Genomic DNA, 23,797 nt, shown 5'->3' on the forward strand with positions numbered 1-23,797 from the left:
TATGAGACTTTGCCAAGCTCTGTACGTTTTTTGCAAGCACTCACCATTGACTCAGTTATCTCTTCCTGGTAGTCTGCATCCTGCCCACTTAGCTGGAAATGTCACACACTCTCTCTCATTCATGCTTCCTACAAATAATTGTTTTCATTAAAAAAAATGTACACAAAGCAAAATAAACAATGGGGGAGCAGGCACTGCAATCCACTTGAGTGTGTTAGCTGACACGAGATCTTCAAATTGCACAATCATTATTTGTGCTACTAATATCAAAGCATGTAGCTATTCCTTTATAGTGGTCTTTTTAAAGCGCTTCTGGAAGAGGGAAGAGTAGATTTGTGAATGTGAAGCAGATTTTTGGTAATAGTAACCTTCACAGCTCGACTTGACTTAATGCCCATATACTATATATTTCTGAACCAGGTGTGAAGTGATTCAGCAAACCAGCAGTCCAGCAGGATTAAGCAATACAGGAAAAAACATTTCAAGTGCTAAATGAAAGGTGATTTTATGACTAGGTTGCTGCTTCGCTCAATGTCTAGCAAAGGGGCTATTCATTGAGGATGAGGGTGGTGATGGAGGGCTGCTATATGAGGAACAGCCAAGACCCTATATAGTTCTCCTTGAGCAAATAAAATGTCTTTTAATGGAAGAACGTTCCTGCTATGTTCACAACCCTTGAAAACACTGAACTAGTGATATCGCCTACAGAATAAATTAATATAATCTGGAAGAGTTTTTTCAGAAAAGAACATTCCCTCAATAATCAGGCATGAATGAATTTGGCAGAGGAGTAAGCCTCTGTTCAAACAGAATTCACAAAGTTAAATTCCCAGATTTCCAAATAGACATATAATGTTTCTTGGTAGCATCCTGATTCACTGAATGTAAAAACTCATTTATCTTTCCCCAGTAGAGGGACTGAGACTCATATGGTAACAGAAAAAAATATCCTGCAATTAAAAATGTGTTGTAGTAATTATGTATAGTGATGGCACCATCATGTTATAGACTATTTTGGCTCTTGAGGGATAGGAAATCTTTTCATCTTAACTTTAATACATCAAAATACCTTGACATATTACAGATTAAAATAACACCTGCGGCTCATCAGATGTAGCTTTCCTGCTTGAGCTGTGTAATAAACTTACAGTTTATTTTGGGTTGAAAGAAACCTCTGAGTCTTAAACCAATTAAACACTTTCTTACAAAGAACATGGAAGAAGATTTACGACAGAAGCTGACATATCTTGTATCTTGGATTTTTATTCTGTCTTTTTTGTCTTAATATTTAGGACAGGAGCACGTTTAAGATAATCATAAGCTTTACTTTGAACTGCTTTATAAGTCATACGCACGCTGTTAAAATTAGTTCTATTTTGAATTGGAAGTTATGTAACATTTTTCTTTATTCTGCTAAACATAACAACAATTTTGGGCAGTATGTAAATGGGATTACATGGTTGCTCAGCAAACATTGCAGAAATTAGGTCTGGATGAAACCAAAACATGAATTAACTTGGACATCAGACAAGAACAGAGAAGATGTAATCTTAGAAATATATGATATGATAAATAAGGGCATGTTGGTGATAAATTTATACTGATGTGTTATTTTAAAAAATGTAGAAGGAGACTGCAAATTGCAAAAATAACCCCTAGGAAGTAATTAGGGCTGAGTGTACACTGTTCATGTTGTGTGAAAGAATGTCATGTTATGTGCAGCTGTAATAGAGAACAAGGGGTAATATATTTTACTGATGTTTGCTGTAAAATATGACATTTTTCTGTAGAGAAAATTAATTTTATATCATTGTTAGAAAACTGTCTCAATTGTATATCAGCAACAATGAAAAAAAACTGGCAAAGGATAAAAATAGATTGAAAACAGTAAATGAGAAATCCTTAAATGTATTGTAGTACTTGTACTGTACTTAGACTGCAGCATATAACCTGAATAGTTGTAACAAATTACAGTTATTTGGATGACTTGTTTTGCAGTCGTCTTGAGATATGGCTGTTACATGATATCCATGACCTCCAAAGACTGAATAAAATCTGAAAACAATATAATCAGAACCATATGGAGTTTACTTTGTATAATGGCTACAACTGGTTTTACATTTCCTTCTTTGTTGTCACATCAGTAAATATACATTTTCACAGCTTTCACTTCAAAGAAACTTGTATTTCCATACATTCACAACTGATATACAGTACATGAAAGTGAATTCACAAGGGAAGAACAGTATTCCTTTTGCCCACCACTTCATTGCAGTATAAAGCATTTCAGATGCCCTACTGTAAACTTTAATGTCACAATTAGGGTCTGATAATGAAAATAATAATAATATAAAAAAATCAAATATCAGCGTATCTTTTTTCATTGCTTTTTTTTAACTTTGGCAATTTGGGGTTCTGCTGAAATGTTTCATAGCCAGTGTTATTGTACTCTGCATACATTTTTAATGCATCAGTTTTTATAAGGTTGTTATGGAGAGGGTACTGTATGTTTAATAGTAGTCTGTATCAGTGGTTTATACTGTATATCAATGAAGAAAAAAAACAACCTGAAAAGCATACAGTCTTGTTATTTTGTCCAGGGTTATTGAGGAGAAAGTAAGCTGACAGGGTGCTTCCTAGACGTTTTCAAAACGGTTAGCTCAGCAAAACTGGCCACAAAAGGGAATGTTTTCTTTGGATAAAACCAAAGATCAAAAACTTGGTATTCAGCACTTCTGTCACATCCTCTGATAATGCATCTTAATAATTAAGGAATAAGCTACAGCGGTTGGCATTTAAAACTCCTGTCTTCAGTTTTAGAGTCAATGTACTGAAACAATGTCTAAGCACTGACAAAATATGTTTTTATTCTGGACATTATGTAATCCTTCATCCTTTATCCATACCTGAATGGAAATCCCATAAGATTTCCAAATTTCTACCACACCGAGCTTAATTGCACTTTGGAGTTTCAGTGTCACTGCATCTGTATAATGTAGGGACCTTGCCACCAAGGTGTGTACACTAAAAATAGACTATTCACATGGAATTATGAATAAATAAAAAGGTTTCTGAGAATGAAAGTCTAGTTTTTTTTGTCAGTAAATTAAATGGTTAGCTGCAATATTTAAATCTATTTCACTTTAAATTTTCTGTCTCTTCAAAAAAATGCCAGTTATCTTTTTTGTAACCTTTTTTGTGCCTTGTGTGTTTCTCTTTCATCTCTTTATCTTATGAAGTATTGCACTGTATAAATGGCGCATGTCTGAAACTTTATATACATGACATTATAGATTATTTATTTATGTCATGCCATGCAATGTCTTATGTGCATGCATCTTATCTCAAACAGCTGCCTTTAAACAGTTCATTGTTTTATCCTGGCTATTTTGGAATATGGAGAAGTAGAGCAATGTCTTATCCTAAGGTAAATCGGCTGTCTCTGTCACCTATAATTATTCTGAACCTGTCCTAACCATCCATGAGGCTACTTTACTGTCCAAGACACATGTTTTACTCTGGATTTACTGTTAGATCATGTGAATTTAAAAGCAATGATAAGCTATTTAGTCCAGTTTAAACTGTTATACAGGAGCCTCTCAAAAACATCTCTGATTACCTTTCCTTATGTACAGTATTATCAAACAGCTTGTTATGCACAGTTCCCCTTTATTCAACATCATAATAACTGTAATAATATAATAACAAAGTAAACTTGCAGACAATTAAAACAAAATAATCAATAAATGTTTTTAATATAATTTTCTTTATTCTATGTTAAAAGGTTTATTGCATTATTATTACTGAGCCTTTAAAGCATCATTTATGTGTCATTTTACTGTGCCGTAACATACTGTATATGTTTTAGAAATAACTCTACTGCTTACAATGGAAATTTCCTATGCTGAAAAAAATAAGAATATTAAAGTAAGCTTTGCAGTTTGTCTCAATGGCTTAATTTCCTGCTTTCCTAATATATTGGGATATAATTTATCTCTTTATATAGATTTTAGTTCTATTTATTTCTCTACCTTTTATGCATTTGTTCATCTATATATAGAATGTCATACAGTGCCTTGCAAAAGTATTCACACTTTCTCAATTTTAACACTTTGTTGCTTTAAACTTGCTGTCACGACACTTTGAAGTAGCAATTCATATTTGGTATATAAACAACCTACTCGTCATATTGAAAGCAAACAACAAAAAGTACATGAAGTAAATAGATGTTAATATGAAAGCAAAAATCATGATTGCATAAGTATTCAAACTCGGACACAAGCTGGTTTGGGATTATACTGTGAGACCAATGTCTGTACAACTGGCCTGTGTGGAAGAGTGGAAAACCCATCTCCAATTCAGCATTTTCACATTTTCAATTAAGCACGTAAATTATACTGTTGTGATCAAACTAGACAAAATTGGAACTTTGTGGTCTAAATGCAAAACAGTACTTCTGATGTGAACCCAGCCTGATGCCTCGCTCAAGTCAGCACTATCCCATATGTCAAGCATGGTGTTGGCAGTATTATGTTATAGTTATGCTTCTCATGAGCAGGACTGGGAAGTTTGTCAAGTCAAGAATAGATAGAACAAAGTACTGGTAAATCTTAGAGGAAAATTAGTTTCAGGAATAAATTCACCTTTCAGCAGGACAATGACCCAAAGCACAAGGACACCGCTAAACTGGAGTGGTTTAAGAATAAGAAAGTGAGTGTGTCACGATTATAGTCCCTCCTCCTTAAGGGTGCTCCGGCCCTTTCACTTCAGACTTGATTATGTGCACCTGACCCCTGTTCCCAGTCCACCTTAAAAGCCAGGCGCTGACGTTCATCCGGGCTCTGCATCTGATTTCCGTATCGTGAGAGTCCGAGACCTGGAAGCGCCTGGTCCCGTTAAGGTTTTAATCTCTGTTCCCGTTCCCTTTCCGCCGGTTCCGACCCGGTTCATGTTTTTAATTCCTTATTGGATGGATCACCTGGCTATGGACTTATTCTTGTGTTTTTCGATTCCCTGTCTGGATTATTTTTGGATTGTTTGCCTCGGCCACACCTCCCCAGTGCACCAGCGCACTTTGGACACCCCCCCTGTTTTCATCCCTGTATTCCTGCATGACTTTTTCCTAGTGTTTCCTCACAATTCTGGATTGTGTCGTCCGCATAGGGTCCGGAAAGAACTGATCGTTACAGAGTGTCCTTGATTCACCTGGTCAAAGTCCTGACTTCAATCCTACTGAGAATCTCTAGAAAAACATGGAAACTCTGCCAAGAAGTTTAGGCAGAAAAACTAGGACAACATATTTATTGTTCTGGTTGTTATTCCACAACCTATTTATTGTTCTGGTTGTTATTTTCTATTATGTTTGTAATGGACTGTCTACATTGTGTGGTGTTGTTTGTTGTACTGTGTCGTCTGCTGTACTGTGTACTGTATGTCCTGAGAGATCGGCGCAAATAAGAACTCCAATGTATATAGCATGTACATATTGGAGAATGGTGTCCAAACTAGAGGCCATCATGGACCATGTCTCCCATCCCCTCTATGGCATTGTTGTGAAAATGAAGAGCACGTTCAGCAATAGGCTGATCCAACCACGGTGCGACAGGGAGCGTGGTCATTCTTGCCTTCTGCTACAAGACTGTACAAGGCATCCACTGTGTGTCTGGGCAGGGGCAACATTGACATTGACCTGTTTTTGGTCTAAACTCTCTGCTTACATCTTGCTTTTCCCGTCTACAACTTTTTAATGTTTTTTTGTGCAGTATATGCCAGGGACTATATTTATATTTCTAATGTGCAATACAACTTTTTGTGTACTGGTCTGGTTTGTTCTTTGTATATTGTGGTCTGTGAGCAACTCTTAGTGCACTTCTCACTGACTGTACTGACTGGATTGTATGTACTGTATTGTATTGTTGTATTATTGTATCATTTCATTGCACTGTTCTGTGTTGACTGTGCTAAGCTGCTATTGCACTGCAATTTCCCTCACGGGATTAATAAAATATCTATTTATATGGCAAAGCTATAAACGCCTTTACTGCTCTACTCTTCCATGCCAGTGAGCAAAGTTATTAGCGACTTACCCCAAAAAACTTTTGGTGTTATCTGCAAGCATGAAATATTTCACAGGTCTGAATACTTATATCTATTTTATCCCTATGTATCTTCAGTTTGAGCAATGAGGTTCTGAAGAAATTTATTACATCGTCTTTTGGGTTAGAGTTCCAGAGCTTTGCAGCATAGCTGGAGAAGGCCCTGTCACCCGCAGAGTGTAAGCAAGCTTGGGGGACAGATAGGAAACCAGAATTTGAGGACCGAAAGCTGCGAGATGGAGAGTAGTACGATAATAACTCAGGCAGGTATTGAGGTGCCAAGCCATGAAGAGCCTTATAGGTGAGCATGGGGATTTTGAAGTCGACACAAAACCTGATAGGAAGCCACTGCAAGGACTCCAGGACAGGAGTAATGTCATCAATTGCACTAGCCATGGTCAGGATTCTGGCTGCCAAATCCTAGACATACTATAGTTTGCTCAATGTCAATTTAGATACCCCAGCAAGAAGAGCATTAAAGTAGTCAATTCAGGAAAAGACAAGTGTTGGCCAACTTTTTAATAACAGTAAGCCACAACATAGGACATAGTCTGGCTATATTTCTGAGGTGGAAGAAAGGTGTTTTGACAATATGATGCACATGTGAGTCAAAAGTCAAGTCTGGACCAAATATCACTCTCAAGTTTTTCAGTTTTGACTGAAGGTCAAGTACAGTACCATCCACAGATAGAGTTATTGTATTGCTTTTTTCATAATTGATAGGGCATGTCTTTAAGCATGGCATTAGTCTTGTCACAGTTAAGATGAAGGATGTTTTGAGTCTTCGATGTTTTTATGTCAGAGATGCAATTAGAGAGAACAGAGACAGCCACATTAGTGTCAGGTTTGGTATGGACTTAGATTTGAGTTTCATCAGCATAGAAATGATAATTTAGACCATGTGATCTTAATAGCTAACCAAATGGGAACATGTAAATACTAAAAAACGGGGGCCGCAGTATTGAGCCTTGAGGAACACCAGATGCAATGAGACCAATTTTAGAGCTAAAACTGACATTTTATAGACAAAGTGACAGTGATCAGTGAGGTAAGACTCGAACCAATTAAGAACAGTGTCAGAAACTCCAAACACAGTGTCAAGACGAGAAAGTAAGATATCATGGTTAACAGTGTTGAAAGCAGCACTGAGGTCAAGAAGAATGAGGATAGAAAGAGAACCAGAATCAGAAGCCATTAGTGACTTTACCAGGCCAGTTTCGTTAGTGACTTTACCAGGCCAGTTTCTGTGCTATGAAGTTGTAGGAAACCAGATGCGAGAGATTTGAAGATGTTATTTGCAATGAGATGGTTATTTAACAGAATTGCAACAGCGTGTTCCAAAATTTTTGCAAGAAAGGTAAGTGGGATGTAGGGCGGAAATTGTTTAGGTTGTCCAGAGCCTTTTTTGTTTTGTTTTTTTGGCACAGGTAACAGCAGTAGTTTTGAAGGCCGTAGGTACCACACCAGTGCTCAAGGACTGAAATAAGGTGGTGGGGATGGGATCTAAAGGCAGGTGGTGGATTTCAAATGTGAGCAGGGAGAGTCAAGTAGAGAGAAGTTAGAGAGAAGGGAGCCAGTGAAGTTGGGCAAGCAGGGAGGAGGTGTGGAGGTGACATGCGCCGTGGAGAGAGTGTGATGCCAGGCATTGTCAATCTTGGAGCTAAAAAACTAAAAATGTGTTGCAAAATTGGAATGAGGCAGGTAATGTGGTGGGGCAGTCTAGCTTAAGCAATCTGTTAAGGATCGACAGACTCTCACTGGACTAATACTGACTGGACATGATTATGGTACTGTTCTTCATATTGTTTTTTGAATTACTTTGCCATAACCAACTTCAGCATTTCCAGAGATACGTCTGTAACCTCAGTCCAGCTTTCTAGCTTAAAATATAATTAATATGATAAGAAAAGTATGCGTCAACAGCTGAAGATGTCAAAAATGTTGGTTAGCTTTCCTATGGCTTAATAATTGAAAAATGTATAAGATTTGATAAATAATACATATTGAAATTGATCCCTGAAATTGAGGTTTATTGCAATTTGATGTGATTTTAATGTGAGAATTAAGTTTATGATTCTTGATAAAATGAACATTGATCAGTGCATACTCATGGAAATGTGTATTTATTTTAATATCTGGTCTTTTAACATTCGCAAAAATATGTAACTTATTAATATTTTTGTATTTTATATTTTGTAGAAATTATCCGATTTTTTACATTTAAGATAAAAATATTTTATTTCAAATTATCCAGTTTTAAAATCTGAAATAAATTAGATTCAAATTTTATTACTTAAAACCGAAAATGTCTGGTTCAGTTAAAGAATGTATAAAAAATGTTAATTTGTTCTGTTATTGGTATATATGCTAAGAGTGTGTTTAAAACACAACAAATCCTATTGGCTGCAATATCTGTTGTGTTTTTAATGCCAGCATACTATTACATATGAAATTATGATATTTTCTCATTTGATATATATATATAATAATATATAATAATGTTTTCTATAGTATGTATTCATCTTTTTTAGTAATTACAATTCAAACCCAATATCCTTAACTTACTGATTCAATATCTAGCATGGAAGAGTTGAAGCAGACACTCCTACAGCCTTCAGGATATATGAAACAGAGTTGTTTTAGTTTTTTTCACATTACAGTCCTTAAACTCAAACAAATCTTTGATTTTAACTCTCAGCTGTTGCAGATAATGAGTAGCTCTGCGGGCATCTGGCCAGCATTAGGTGTAACTTGTGGGTGATAAGCTGAGTGTCCACCAGTTTAAACCCAACAGCAGGCAGACAATTGTTCTCTTACAGTGGGAGGTCTTAACTACAGTTGGCAAGTGGCACACTTCAGTTTGCCTACAACCAAACTGAAGTATTTACTTTTCACTAAATTTTACCTGGAATCCACATTGTATTGTTATAATTAATAATTGGTGTTGTTCACAATGATCCTGAAACTATAGTCTACTGATTTCTGAAATTCTCAGCACTGTACAACATACAAAAAGAATTTGATTTTTGGAAATCTCTAAAGTCTTAAATAAAAAAGTTACAGTAGAGGATAAAATGCCCAAATTGTGATTGTGCAATTAATGTAGTACTTTAGGGATCTGTATTAGTTCCACTGATTTCCTTGATTTTTATCTATTATGTAAACTCTGGTATGGTAGCAAACTATTCAAGTTCACAGTTCAGTTCAATCTGTCATAGGCACAAATGCTTATTTGCATGAATGCTCCAATGCAAAGACATTAAGGAAATACCCAATGTAAACACAAAACACCAGCAGCAACAACAACATTATATACAATTTAGCACAAACAGTGTGCAAAAAGAAGAAAAAACATCAGTGTAGTCCTTGGTAGAGACAGAATTCAGTAATCTGATTGCATGTGGAAAGAAGCTGTCTCTGAATCTGGAGGTACTGTATCTGCTTTTATGCTCCTGTCACGCTTACCAGAGGGAAGGGGAGAGAAAAACGACAAACCAGAATCAGGATGATACTCCCAGCCTTCCTGACACAGCGAGGTTTAAAAATGTCCACGATAGAGGGAACCTGTATTACAATAATGGAGTGGACTGGCCTGATCACACCCTGTAACACCTTTCAGCCAGACAACGAGCTGCTGCCAAACCACACTGTAATAGCACACGTGAGCACACTCTCAAGAGCGCACCTGTGAAATGTAGCAAGAATAGTTGAAGATGGGTCAAATTATTTCAAGAGGCAGAAGTAAAGGCACCCTTGTGCCTTCTTTCTACCTCTAGTAACATGCTGGGACCACGTTAATTTGTTAGTAATGAAGGTACCCAGGAACTTGAAGCTGCTAACCATCTCTACAGTCATGCTGTTAAAGCCAATTCCATTCCTTCTTTCAAGAAACGTGTGGATGAGATCCTTTGATCAATCAGCTAATAACAAAACATGCTACACAGGCCAACTGTCCCCCTTCATTTGTAAATGTTTTTTTTGGTTTTAAAAATTAAAAACCAAGGAGCCCTGGTGCTGTGACAGGATGATTATATTTGATAAATATACACCAAACTACACGAAGCAAACACAGTCCTTTTATTATTTGCTTTCATTTTTTAAATTCCTTGTTTCATCTATAGCTGTTTTCTAACTATAAACACTCAGCTGTTTAAAATATCAGGAACCCCCAGTCAAACAAATAAACTCTCTCAGTGGCAGGCAATATATGACTGAAATGAGGAACATGAGACAGATTTCCGTCACGTTTCCTGACCAAAACAATCCTCAGATCTCAATCCTGCTGAAAATTGGTGGAGCTGGTGGAATTTGCATTTCAACTCCATACTCCATTTCCTTCAGAACCTCCACAAAAGTCAGTCATGCTAGAAGGAAGGATGTGATATGATTAGACTATTTTTCAAAACCTTTTGAAATACAAGCATCTGAAGTGTAGGCCATATAACAACTTTTAATGCAATGACCATCCATATAATACGTATAATTCTGTGTGTAATATCTAACATTGTAATTCTAAGCAATGCAATGTTTAGCCAGTAATGTAATAACCATCTAATTATAAATGAATAAACAAATATGATTCTAATACTTAATATACAAGATTAAGAACCATTCTTACGAGCATTCAGCACACTACATGTTGCTATTGAAGTTATCGAGGTTAAAATCATTAAGCTTTGAAGTCTCATGCTGACATTCACTGTCAGTTTCCCTATTTTTATGCAAACAGTTGTTGTACCGGGATGAAATAAATGAAAGCTTAATATTTGTAATTTTCTGTATCTAACAGTGAAAAATTATTATAGTATCGGATTATAGTAATGTAATCATTCATTACATTAATTGGTTTTTATTACATTACAAACAAAGCTTGTTGCATTCTAAAGAATTATTACATTCCTGGGAGATTACTACATGAATTATTACATTACTCTTTTGCAATAATTAATAAATGGATGCTCCAGGCCATGCGTTGATCTAGCAGTTGCTGATCTGGGAGAGTCCTAAAAGTTTATTTGTTGGGCTCCCTAATATTCTGACCAGTGCTAGTATCAATCCCTAAGAACTCAATCTAATAATAACCTGAAAATGATTATGGCTCAGGCATATTTGTGGTTGTTAACTGTGGTGTATTTTGTTTCAGTGTGCCTGAGTAAAGCACACATATGACAGGCATCATTATACATGACATTTTCCTCTAGTATAAAAATAATAGCGCCTGCTTGGTTCTCGATTAGCAGCACCATTGTAATCGTTGGCAGATTTTGACATTGTCAGAATGTTTTGTGCGGACATGTGTTGTATTGCATGGCAAGTGAAGAGTAAGGGGAAAGGTTATGATTTACGAGAGCTCAGACATGGTAGCTCTTAATCTGAGAGCATGTTGTAATGGGGGTGGAGAGTGAACACTTGTTTCAAAATGAGTCCTGTCCCGGCGGCCTGTGGGAAGAGCTCCAGAGAACACAGCTGGCGGCCCCTCACTGATAAGTCGCAGTCTTTCCATATTCCAGGCAGATCTCAATCGACGTTACAAACTATTTTAGCTATGGATGTCATTCGGAAAAAGTGTCACTTTCCTATGCTGCTTCTCTTATGACTCGGTCACTGATACCCTGCAGTTTGTTGCTGTTTACAGTAGGTTACCAGCGGTCATGCCAGGACCAAAGGCTTGATTAAACCCTTCACGTCCGGTACACAAAACAAAATCTGCATTAAAACGCTCAGTAGAGTTGCGTTGTATTTCCCTTGTAAATAAAACCATCACATATGACTTTAAAGCCCTACAAGATTTTTTTTTTTTTATTTATGGGTGCTGTGGGATAGAGTAATAACAAGCAGAGAACCCACACAGAGTCAACTACATGATTTAGGATACTGTTGAAAACAAAGACCTTGAATAACGGTTTAATTTTGTAGTTGTAGTGCTTTGTGAGGTCTGATTACATAATGGATTTTAATCCCAAACATTTCTGGCATGGTTTTCATTTCAGTTTTTACAGACCTCAGGGGGTATTTTGCCTTTAGGAGAAGTTAAGCTCTCCATCACTGAGCAAAGCATTTTCTATATTTAGTTTTTAAAAACAATGAAAATGTAATAGCATAAATGTCATATAAATTTATTTTCTAATAAGACTTCTACTGTATCACTAATGTACTGGGTACTTCTATAAGTTAGCAAGATAAATTTCAGTGTGGTGTGTACCTTCTTACGTAACATTTTCTGTAAACTAGCTAAAAGTTGAAAATTATTAGTACTAGGAGTAATATACCGGTTGTGTAAACTCTAATAATATGCATTAAACATCCAATAATGTTTCTGTGCTTTAAGCTATAACAAACTGAAAAACCTACCAAAAAAATTGGTTAACTGGTTATTGAATTTGTTCTTAGAAAAATTTCCCTGCAAAGAAATGCTTTGCTATCTTACAATAGCTGTTAAAAGAGGAATGCCCTGGAAAAAATAAGCATTTTTCAGACATCTGCAAAATTATATAATGCGAGTGCCAAGAGAAAGCCCAGACAACTGGTGAAGAATAAAAAAAACATGTTATTAAGGGAGGGAGGTATTTTGGGGCTGAAGGAGCTCTCTAACCTCTCAGATGATTCAAATTAGACATACTTAAACCACACACCATAATTGCAGCCCAAAAGAAGACGCCCATTTCCCTTTTTGGTTTATGGTGATTGCAAATAATGTGTATAATGTCTTTAAATTAAGTAGAAGAAAAGGGTTGGATACTTTTAAAGACAGAGTTTAAAGACGTTTGTTTTTAAATTATGCCACAACTGAGTTCTTCTGACTGTTTTTATGTTTCAGTAAGATTTCTTTCCATGTGCTGTGTAAAGTATTTAAGCAGCCAGTCTTGCTTGGACCTGCATGCTTTCTTAAGTCACTGGATTTGCTATTTTGAACCCTGGGGGAAGGTTGGCTGTTTGGTATTTTCCATTTGGTGTGCTCCAAATGTGCATTTATTCCAACATTGCTTGTATGTCATCAAGGTCATGAAAGACAGACACTGCAGCTATAACAAATAATATTTTAATTTTATTGGGCAATAACCAGTATGTGGCAAACTCCAGCATATGGCATTTAAAATATTCTAACGATGTAACTATACTACTATACAGAATATCAGAACATTTGTCTGTTCTCTTTAGAATGCCTACAGATATTCTTTATATTTTACTTTGAACATTTGTATGGGAATTGTGCATTAATTCTTGTGTGATGCCATGTATGGATGTAACTAGCAAGGAATGGCTTTCCCCCTGGTTTCTATTTGTTTTTTTCAAAGCTTCTCCCTTCCCAAGATGGCAGCATGCACATCACAGGTGATTGGACCGGCCCAGCAATCTATGGAGCAGGATCAGCAGTGTGTCCTGTTCTAGACTGGATAACTAGAGTGCCGAGCATTGTGAAAAATGGTGGTGACCAGGAACAGAGGCCAAACATAAACTTTGCTAGATTACTCCAGCCCCTACCCAGATAGGCTAAACCTGTCACCCTTCTGGAGACTGCCTGTGTTTTCCAACTGAGAGCTGGAAAACCCTGTCACCTGCTGCAGCAACTGAAGTTTGTTTCCCAGCCAGGCAGCTGGAAGAGCCTTAGTCTGCCATAGTGAAAGGCTTCTGTCTTCCCAGGCGGATAACAAATACTTTTCTCAGCGTCTAGTGTCTTATTTCCCAGCTAGAGGCTGGAAAGGATTTTTTCTGCCACAGCTCAGGGCTGAGGCAGAAGAGCCCTATCTTTGGCTACTGTAAATGATATTGAATACAATTTTATTTTTCCCTTTAAGCTTGGGTATGGGGTGTGTCTGTGCTCAGAACCTGCCTAGAATCTGTACTCTCTATTGTAGGTTGCCCTACATGATATCACAAATTTGTAGAGGATGCAGGCATAGATTGTGGACCCTGCGTTTGTCACCCCCTATTGACAGAAGTGGGAGAAGCTGTAAAAACATTATGCAAAGACGCAGCTTGCACGGCAGTGCATAACACCCCTCTTCGCTGATTAGCACAAGCCCAAGATTTTGTTAAGTGGAAAAGAAAGGGGAGTTTTTCAGATTTTTCTCTGGAAAATAGGTAAGGATTTTTTATGTTTTCTTCCACTTTCTTAGCTTTCCCTCCGTAGCAATTGTTGGAGCAACTGACACACAGACAGCCTTGACCCAGCAGGAAGCTATCAGGGTTTAGCAGGAAGCCACAAGCTTTATGGTTACAGCTGGAAGAACAGCATCTGAGTCAAAAGCAAAAGTGTGCAGGTCTACTGAACCTGGGCACTGTGCTTGCTACCTAGCGAGAAAGCTTCCGGCCGTCCCCTTCCAAGGACTGGGGTGTCTCAAAGGTGACAGGTTGCGATGAAGAGAAGGAAAAAAAAGCAGAGGCCTCACAAGAGCCCATGGGTCTAAGGATGATGACTGTGGTCTTGAAGGTCCCTAAAAAGGACAAGCAGCAGAAGAAAAAGCTAACTGATCCAAAAACACATGGAGGGAGGAATGTAGCCTCCTTTTTCTACTTTATTTAAACTGTGGAACATTTGCAGCGTGACCTGGAAGAGGTCAAGAAGCAGCTGAGGGAAGAAAGTTTCAGCCCTTGATGGACTGGAGGTATCAAAATGTCCTAGAGACTGATGGACAACCTGCAACTGAAGAAGGCAAGTGGTGAAGGCCCAGTTCAAGAGATTCCTCCAAGGCCGTTGTGACCAGAAGGAGGAGAAAAGAAGCCAGCTGGACAATCAAGTGCGCATGCTGGAGACCAAGCTAGAAGATGAGCAGAATAGAAGAGTTACAAAGACTACCGCCACGACAAAACTCAACAGAGGTATTGGCGAACTGGAGGCCGACTTGAAGTTCGTGAGCCAAGGCAGAGATGAAGATATTCAATAGCAGCACACACTCCAGCCCAGACGAAGAACTTCCAGAGGGAGCTGAAAGACGCCCGCACTGCACATAAAGAAGTGCTGACTGCAACCAAGGAGAGGGAGAGCGGCTATGCTTGTACAGCTACAGCAGGACCTGACTGCAGCAAATGCACAAGTAGGCTGAGGCTGCGAAGGAAAAGCTGTCTGATAAGCGAACTTGCACTATTTCAGAAAAGGCAGCACTGGCATATGATAGGTGGTGTCAAAGAGTGATGAAGCCAGTTCATAAATGAGGATTATTAGGAAGCCATGATTGGTAAAGGCCAATGGGAAATCTGTCCAGGACGCCAGGGTAACACCCCTACTCTTTTCGAGAAATGCTCTGGGATTTATAATGACCAAGGTGAGTCAGGACCTTGTTTTTATGTCTCATCCGAAGGACGGTGCATTTTTACAGTATAGTGTCCCCGTCATTACACTGGGACATTAGGACCCACACAAACCGCAGGGTGAGCGCTCCCTACTGGTCTCACTAACACCTATTCCAGCAGTAACCTTAGCTATCCCAGGAGGTCTCCCATCCAGGTACTGACCAGGCCCACACCTGCTGAGCTTCAGTGGGTTTCTAGTTGTGAGTTGCAGGGTGATATAGCTTCTGGTAATATCAGATGCAAGTGCTAGAGACTAAGCTGCTCTCCTCCATGATGGTCAATGAAAGCTTGAGGCAGGCTGTCCAACAGGTCAAGCAGTAAAATATGAGCTGCAGATTTTGTAGACTGCTATGGCCAAATGTTAGACCAGAATCTGAAATGCAGAGGCTGAAATAAACAATAGAAAAACTGACATGGAATGTCTTTGGTCCCAACTAAGAAGAGCTGCCACTAAAACGATGCAGCTTGAAGAAAGGATTCGAACTATAATGGCCGTGTTAGAGGCCATCCAGAGGGAAGGATAAGAAAAGAGGCACCAGGCTCGAATTCTAGAGAAAGTATTTCTCAACTTAACAAAAGAACTTGAACAAGAAAAGACCAACGCCCGTGATCTTAATATGACAACCCATGAAAACCCTTAGTGTGAAAATTAAAACCAGTTGGAAGGTCCTTCAGAACCGTACAACAAGAGAGACAGGTGTGGCGTGCAAAAATGGCTACCTGTCAGTGCGAGCTCGAAGATGTCAAGCAGGATGCACTGGAGCGGTGGGATCCCATGGAATTGAAGAGGGGTTGTCTACCGGAGACATATCAATGAACCCTGGCCTCGGTGAGCTGTCTATATTGTAAGAAGTGTGATGTCTCTGCGTGGCAGTATGGACACTGTTGGTGCTGATAGAATGTGGGAGAAAACTGAGTATGACATCGACAACAAATTAAGCAGTATCTTGTGGAGATAAAGAATAGGGATATTGAATCTGATCTCTCCAAAGAGAAATTGGAACTGCTCACAAAAGAGAGGTTGGAACAGACAGCTGTATAAAAGTCCCGTGCCACTGAGGTTTATCAAAGGGTCAGAGGAGAGCAAATGGACGCGGGACATGTGAGTGAAAAGGACATCAGTCTAAGTGAGCAAGGCTCGGACGTGCTGGAAAGCGCTATGGAATCCCTTTCTCATGTAGGTGATCAAAACGTTTCTGGGAAGGAAAACGGGGGTAGCCCTGAATCACAGGATGCGAAGTCCCCTTTGAGTACTACCACCACAGTGGCCCACACAAATAATCTGTAGACTAGCAGGCTGACATCTACTGCTTGAGTGCTGGACTTGAAGAATCTGAATAACACATCTAGCGAGATGAAGGGAGCTAAAACAGTGACAGGTGTCCAGAGCCCGGGAACCTGCTACTATGAATTTGTCGCTATTGCCCTGATGGCAGCTCACAAATCGCTGGCAATTTGACAGGCCTAGCGCTCGTTGGAGCAGGATTAGCTGTGTGTCCTGCTCCAGACCAGATAAATAGAGTGCCGAGCAGAGTGGAAGATGGCGATGTCCAGGAAATGGGGCCAAGGATAAACTCTGCTGGATCATCCTGCCTCTGCCTGGATTGATGGAACCCATCACCCAGGTAGGAGGCTGCCTCTGTTTTTCAGCATGAAAGTTGGAAAACCCTGTCACCTGCAGCAGTGACTGAAGTTTGTTTCCTGGCTAGGCAGCTGGAGGACCCTTAGTCTGCCATAGTGAAAGGCTGCTCTCTTCCCGTGTGGGTAACTAATATTTTCCTCAGTGTGGACTGTTTTGTTTCCCGGCTAGAGGCTGGAAGGGCCTTTTTTTTCTGCCACAGCTCAGGGCTGTTTATTTTTCCCAGCATCCAGCCGGAAGAGCCCCTTTTTCATAGTGCAGGGCTGTTTATTTTCTTTTCTCCCCAGCATCCTGCTGGAAGAGCCTTGTTTTTGGCTACTGTAAATTATATTGAATAAAAGTCTTATTTTTCACTTTAAACTTGGGGTTGGGGTGTGTCTCTGCTCAGGGCCCGCCTAGAATCTGTGCCCCCTGTCGTGAGCTGCCCTACGTGGCATCACACATGGTAAAGTTTATTCTCACAATAAATTTGCAAATCTTCTAATTTTCTGTGGCTTAAGGCGGCATGTTTCTTTTTTTTATGTCATCCGTTGCTGAAATTAGAAACATAATCACAGAAATTATATGTTCTTCATAGACAAGGGCTGACTGTGTCCATTTGCACAGCAACTTAAAGAGCTGGAACATTTCCTTTGGCCATGAGAGCCTCAATAAACTTTCAAGGGGTGACGAACAAGTCAGGTTCTGTGCATTTATCCTGGGGCAGAATTTATGTTTGAAAAATACATAGAGGTGAAAGTAACAGATCTTCTTTTTTCATGTTAAGTTTGCAGAGCTGTGAGTCCCAGAGATCCCACGTCTTAAATGCTTTGTGTTTTAAAAGGAAAAACAGCAAATGTTTCACTTCAGGGTTTCTTGAGTTTTTAACTGTAGCTGGTTGAGGTGCCTGCTGGGTAGCAAGATAGGATTGACATGAGAATTTCATATCTGCGCTATTTCAGCCAGCTGTTAGTGGGTTTCTCATTTCTCAAGCCAGTTGTGGGCTTGCATAGTGAAGGGTACCTTAGGCTTGATAGACGGCAGTAACACTTGTAGTTGGCCAGGGACCAGTGAATGTGAAATTATATAAACAAGAGCAGCATGTGATCTCCCTCCAGTGCTTAGTTGTCTTTCTGATGCTGTGGTCACATGGAGCAGGGAAAAAAGTAGCTGGCCTCACAAATGTATATTGTGCAAGACACGCATGTATTGTCTTTTTCTGTTGTTCCAATGAGTAGAAGGTTTAAAGCAGTATGCAGGGTTTATTAGCAATCAGGTACAGCGAATTGTGGAGTAGGTATAAAACAGAAAAAAATGTTTTAAAAGAAGAATTGTTTGGTATCTGTCGTATTATGTCTTTATTCAAGTTAATCTTCCAGTTCTCTGTAATACCTCGGATTAGCAAGAGATTTTAAGAATTTATTCTGACAGAACATCTCAAGATATAGGGTCATTCAGATGCCTAAGCTTGCTCAGGATCACGCTGATAGAAAATGTCATAAGGAGATGAGCAGATAAATGGATCTTAAGTAGGTTTAAATACAGTTTGGTAGAGTAAAGCAGTGTTAAATTTCACACTTGACAGTAACCTGTCAAAATACAGGCTGCACTCATTTATGCTGTGATGCCAAGGTAACAAATACCTTAAAACAGTAACGAGTAACTATAGTGTATGCTGTCACAATACTGTTATACAATCTTTTAGTCTCCATATTTAGAGAGCAGAGAATCCATTGTTCAACAATATTCACAACATGTCTATATTATTGCAGTGGGAAATAAGCAGAAATGGCAAAATATAATAAAATTATTATCCTTTATAAAATCCAGAAGAAAGCTCTTTAATTTGTTTAACAGAAATATTAAGAAATTAAAAATAAAGTTACATAACTTACAATTTTCTCTGTTCTCCAACTATAAAGAAGCTATTTCAGAAGGTTGTGCTGGAATTCCTAGAATACAGAGACAGAGTTTAGAACTCATAGAAGTTTATATACAGTATATATATACAGTATGATATATGTAGGGGAACACGTAATAGGTTTATTACATGCTGAAAAAAAGAAGAAAGAGAACACAACGTTTCGGCCGTGGACACCTGAAGAAGGCTCCAAGGCCGAAACGTTGTGTTCTCTTTCTTCTTTTTTTCAGCATGGAATAAACCTATTACTTGTTCCTTTGCAGCCTACGCATGCTGACGCAGCTACCCACCCGAACTATGATATATGTAGAGTAATATCATTATAGAGATTTCAGTAGTTTGATTAGATCCTAATAAATGCAAGAGAAAGACAGACAAGATATGCAGGGTAAATTTGGCGTAACTTGTCTTGCTGAGGGAATTGGCATATTTTGTCTTTTTATTTTACAACATTTAATTAAACGTTAGATGAAATATGAAGGCAGTTCCGTCAGGGAAACAAAGTTCTCTAGTTTAAATTTACAGCTAATTTTGACTTCTTTGTTATATATGTAGGATAGTATAACTTTTCAGTTAACTTAACAGTTCCAAAGGAAAGTCAAACAAGCCCTTTCTATATCTAAAGTGGCTGATCACTGTGAATGAGTCAGATTGTACTGTATTCAAGGCACTTAATCAGTTACAGGAGTGTAGTATTTCCATAGAAATTACTCAGTTAGAACTCATAAACCTTTGCAGCTCACAGGAAGCTGTTAGCATGAACGGTTCCAGTCCTAAATCAATCCCATTGAAGCTTTGAGGATGTCTGTTTCATTTAGCTAGTGAGCTGCTATACATCTGCAGATTTGATCTCTATTTATATAACAAAGGATTTACAGAAATTCCAAAATCAATGATTCTTCACAGCTGACTGACATTGGAGGAGGTGTCTTTCATTCAGGACTCCTCACTCTAGAAGAACACTCTTGATGGGACATCTCTGAAAAGACTTGAAACTGCAAAAAATATCTGTGGCATCGTGTGTTACAGTAGATCAGAGTACCTCTAAATGTCAAAGGATGTGGTGGCAGATCACACTGCCAGACATTTTATCTGTCAACTGATTTTTCCTGACAAAAAAAGTGAAAGGCCAGATTCATAAAAAAAAAGTTATTCAATTAAGTGCAATTAAATTAAACATAAAGAGTTGCTTTGTTTTTTTTTTTTTAATTTCCTCACTGGTACACAGAATGTCTGTCCACTACTTTGGAAGCAATGGCGTTAATTAATTAATCCTAGGCATTTTCCTTCACATAAGGATAAACTTGCTCAATGAATGTGGTAGTAAATTTAATTTGAAAAACCTTTCCTTTGTTTAGGTCTGGGGTTGCCTGAAAAAAATCAGAAAGAAAGGGTTCTGCTTTACAGATGTTGCATTGTTTAGTTTTAAATCAGGGTTACAGTATCCCTGCATGGGCAGAAACTGCAGCTGTGAGCTCCCTTTTGTGGGTGAGCACACTTACTGTATGCCACCAAGGCAGTGAAAGATTTTTTTTCTGCTATTTTTTGAAAAAATGATCCATTTGTTTTACAGTTGAATTTTGTTGGTTACAAGATCTTATCAAAGGTGAAAAAAAGTACTTGATCTCAGGCTTTACATCAGCAAAAGCTGGAATTCCAATAAGGATGTGTAGATTTTTGATATCCTTTGTATTTTTGTAACATTACACCAAATGCAATGAATAATAATAATTGCCAGCCAGCTAGATCACTCTGCATCCCACTGTAGCTCGGCCTGGCCAGAACCTGGATGGGAGACCTCCTGGGAAAGCTAAGGTTGCTGCTGGAAGAGGTGACAGTGGGGCCAGCGGAGGGCGCTCACCCTGTGGTCTGTGTGGGTCCTAATGCCCCAGTATAGTGACGGGGACACTATATTGTAAAAAGGCACCGTCCTTCGGATGAGACATAAAACCGAGGTCCTGATTCTCTGTGGTCATTAAAAATCCAAGGGCGTTTCTCGAGAAGAGTAGGGGTGTAATCCTGGTGTCCTGGCCAGATTTCCCATTGGCCCTTACCAATCATGGCCTCCTAATAATCCCCATCTCTGAACTGGCTTCATAACTCTGTTCTCCTCCCCACTAATAGCTGGTGTGTGGTGAGCGGACGGGGTGCTGCACAATGGTAATGGTGGAGGAAAGTGCTATATTGTGTAAGGAATCATTATTATTATTATTTTTAAAAAATATCACATGTTTTTAGGTACTTCCCTTAATATAAAAGGCATTTAGATATTGAGTTGAATAGAATTCTCTCTTTTACAGCTGTCTTTTGGGGAGATATTGCCTTAGATGAAGAAGATTTAAAAATGTTTCAGATCGACAGAACAATAGACCTCACACAGCATACCAATGAACGACTTGGCCACACATCAGGTACGTATCTGAATTCTTTCATTAGAATCTGCTCAGCACAGCAAAGATGAAAAATTGTTATAAGAGTAGAATGTTTTTAACCTTTGAATTCAAACCTGTCAACTGTAAGGGTAATGAAAAACAACACAATCCCATTTAATTTTTTCATTCTGTGTTTTAACAGGTTTTATTTATTCAAAGCTGAATGTGTTGCTGCTTGTTATGTTATGCTTGTTATGTTTATCTGTAAAGGTTAATTGAGTCAGTTACTTTTATTGACAACACTGGTTCAAATTCCCATGATGGTCATACTAATGTTCATTTCTGTGCATCATGTTATTGACGAAGGGCAGCAATACTGCCACGCAGTGCTATGGGCCTGGGTTCAATTCAGGATTTGGGCAGGATGCTGTCTGTGTGGAGTTTGCATGTTCAGTTTCCCAAAGTTCAAAGACATCTAGTAGGTTTATTGGCTTTTGGGAAAATTGGCTCTATGGTGTGTCTGTGTTTGTCCCGTCATGGACTAACATCCTGTCCAAGGTGTACCCCGCCTTGTGCCTGTTGCTTGCTGGGATAGGCTCTGGCTCCCCTGTCAGGCTGAATTGGATGAAGCTGTTGGAAAAACAGATGGATTGATGGAAGTTTAGTGGGCAGCTGTGTGGCCTGACCAGTGAAGAAGTCATCATTGTTACCATCATGGATATGTTGAGCTAGACTTTCATATCATAATATTGATTAATGATGTTATAGTAATTAGTAATTATTAGTTGCTGATATTTGAAAACCGATGTTGGGTAATATTTAAATGCTGAGTGCTTCTTGTAGTGACCCTCATTATGATTGCATTATTATTCAGATTTACTCCATATATTGATGTTTGCATTGATATTCAGTTTTTCATACTGATATCTGAATGAAGGGATAATATGTTAACATTATCATATTTTAACTCATTCTTGTCTTAAAGCCAGGCTGTGTTACACTGTCTTTAGAAATACTGTTCCCATGATATATATTATCACCTAAAGGGTACAACTTAAATATGGAACAAATAAAGGTTTACTACATGCTGAAATTAGAAGAAAAGAGGCACAACGTTTCAGCTCTGGAGCTGTAGGGATATAAACACTTATAAATAGCTGGGAAAATAGTAGAGCTACATGATCACTGAATTGGCATGCCATTTTGGTTAATAAAACAAAAACAATTAAAGGCACCAGTACGATAGTATTTGAATGAAAATCTCCAATTTTAGTAGAAATACAGGGACAGAGCAATAACATATCGCAGTAACTTGTGCTTTCTAAACATGAAGCAGAATGCTCTGTTAAAGTTCAGACCTATGCCCAATGAGAGTACTTTGAATGCTTTATTAGTAAATGTGGCCAGGTCACCATCTTGGTGTATACTAAAACATATTTTCTAAACTTGAGTTCTATCGTCCCACAAATGCTATCTTCCAAGTTTGGGACTGATTGGAGCATAGGAGAATCAGTGGGCTCTATTGTATGTGAAGGAAAAAAGAGAAAGGAAAACTATAATACCTAAAAGCTTCGATCTAAACAATGGCGTGGAAGTCTAGTAACAGCATGTTCCTTGTGTGGGTCACAGCAATAGCCACATGCTGATGTAACAGCAACAAACTACAATCCACTTATATAAACGAGCAAATAGAAGTTATTTTTCTTTGTACCTTTCACCATGCTAGCTTCTTCTAGTTCCTTTGTAGCCCCCTTCACTGAAGCAGTGAGTCATACCTAATTAGATAAGCAATCTTTTTAATTTGTTTATGAAGCCTAAAGATATAGGGTGTTCTCCAAAGAAAATAATTACAGATTATAAAGGTTATTATGCTTCTTCCAAATTTACATTAAGGGCACAGCCTTAAAATGGTTTGTAGTCAAAACATACAGTAGAAATTAATTTCTGAATTAATCTTTGACTCACAATGCTCCTTTTAATGGTAGAAAAAGAAAATGAAAATTCTGAACTGAATTGCGAAAGGTAACGAACAGCCGCCAAATCTTTACTGTGGAGAAAAGTAACAAATACACACTGAGCAGGCAGAATAAATGAGTAAAATAATAATAAATAAACCACAAGATACTGGAAAGGATTTCCTTGCAGTTTAGGATTAAAGCTAAGGCATACAAAACTAAGTGTATCCCGATACCAAATAGAAAACACTCCTGATTAAAAAGAAAGACTGTATACCCATTTCTTATTTAATTACTAGGAAAATCTGACAGCAAAGAAAATTAAAAAATCATTGTTAATCATCAATCATTAAAGTGAGAACATGAAATAAAAAGGTTGGAATAAAATACAATACTTGGTTTTGGGAAAGAAACTGAAGTCGGGCAGTTTAGGCGGTGTTGCAAAACAGTTTGAGTTCTGTCCAGTAACTAGAAAACATGTTATGTAATTTTAATATCTGAAAAATTGTGATGTTTCCAGTTATGAAGGATACGCATTACTGTAG

General features: G+C 38.3%; 1 protein-coding gene across 5 annotated transcripts in view; it reads left to right on the top strand.

Annotated features, from left to right (window-relative positions):
• tll1 (tolloid-like 1) overlaps positions 1–23,797 on the top strand; it is a 99,813-nt gene that overhangs the window by 21,861 nt on the left and 54,155 nt on the right. For all 5 annotated transcript variants that reach the window (XM_088636169.1, XM_088636151.1, XM_088636178.1 and 2 more), the window contains one exon: positions 21,226–21,336. In XM_088636169.1, the coding sequence (XP_088492295.1) occupies positions 21,226–21,336 (111 nt within the window). The remainder of the gene's footprint in view (positions 1–21,225; positions 21,337–23,797) is intronic.

This window comes from Lepisosteus platostomus, chromosome 1, assembly GCF_059453375.1.
Source record: "Lepisosteus platostomus isolate fLepPlt1 chromosome 1, fLepPlt1.hap1, whole genome shotgun sequence".
In the NCBI taxonomy this organism is placed as follows: domain Eukaryota; kingdom Metazoa; phylum Chordata; class Actinopteri; order Semionotiformes; family Lepisosteidae; genus Lepisosteus; species Lepisosteus platostomus.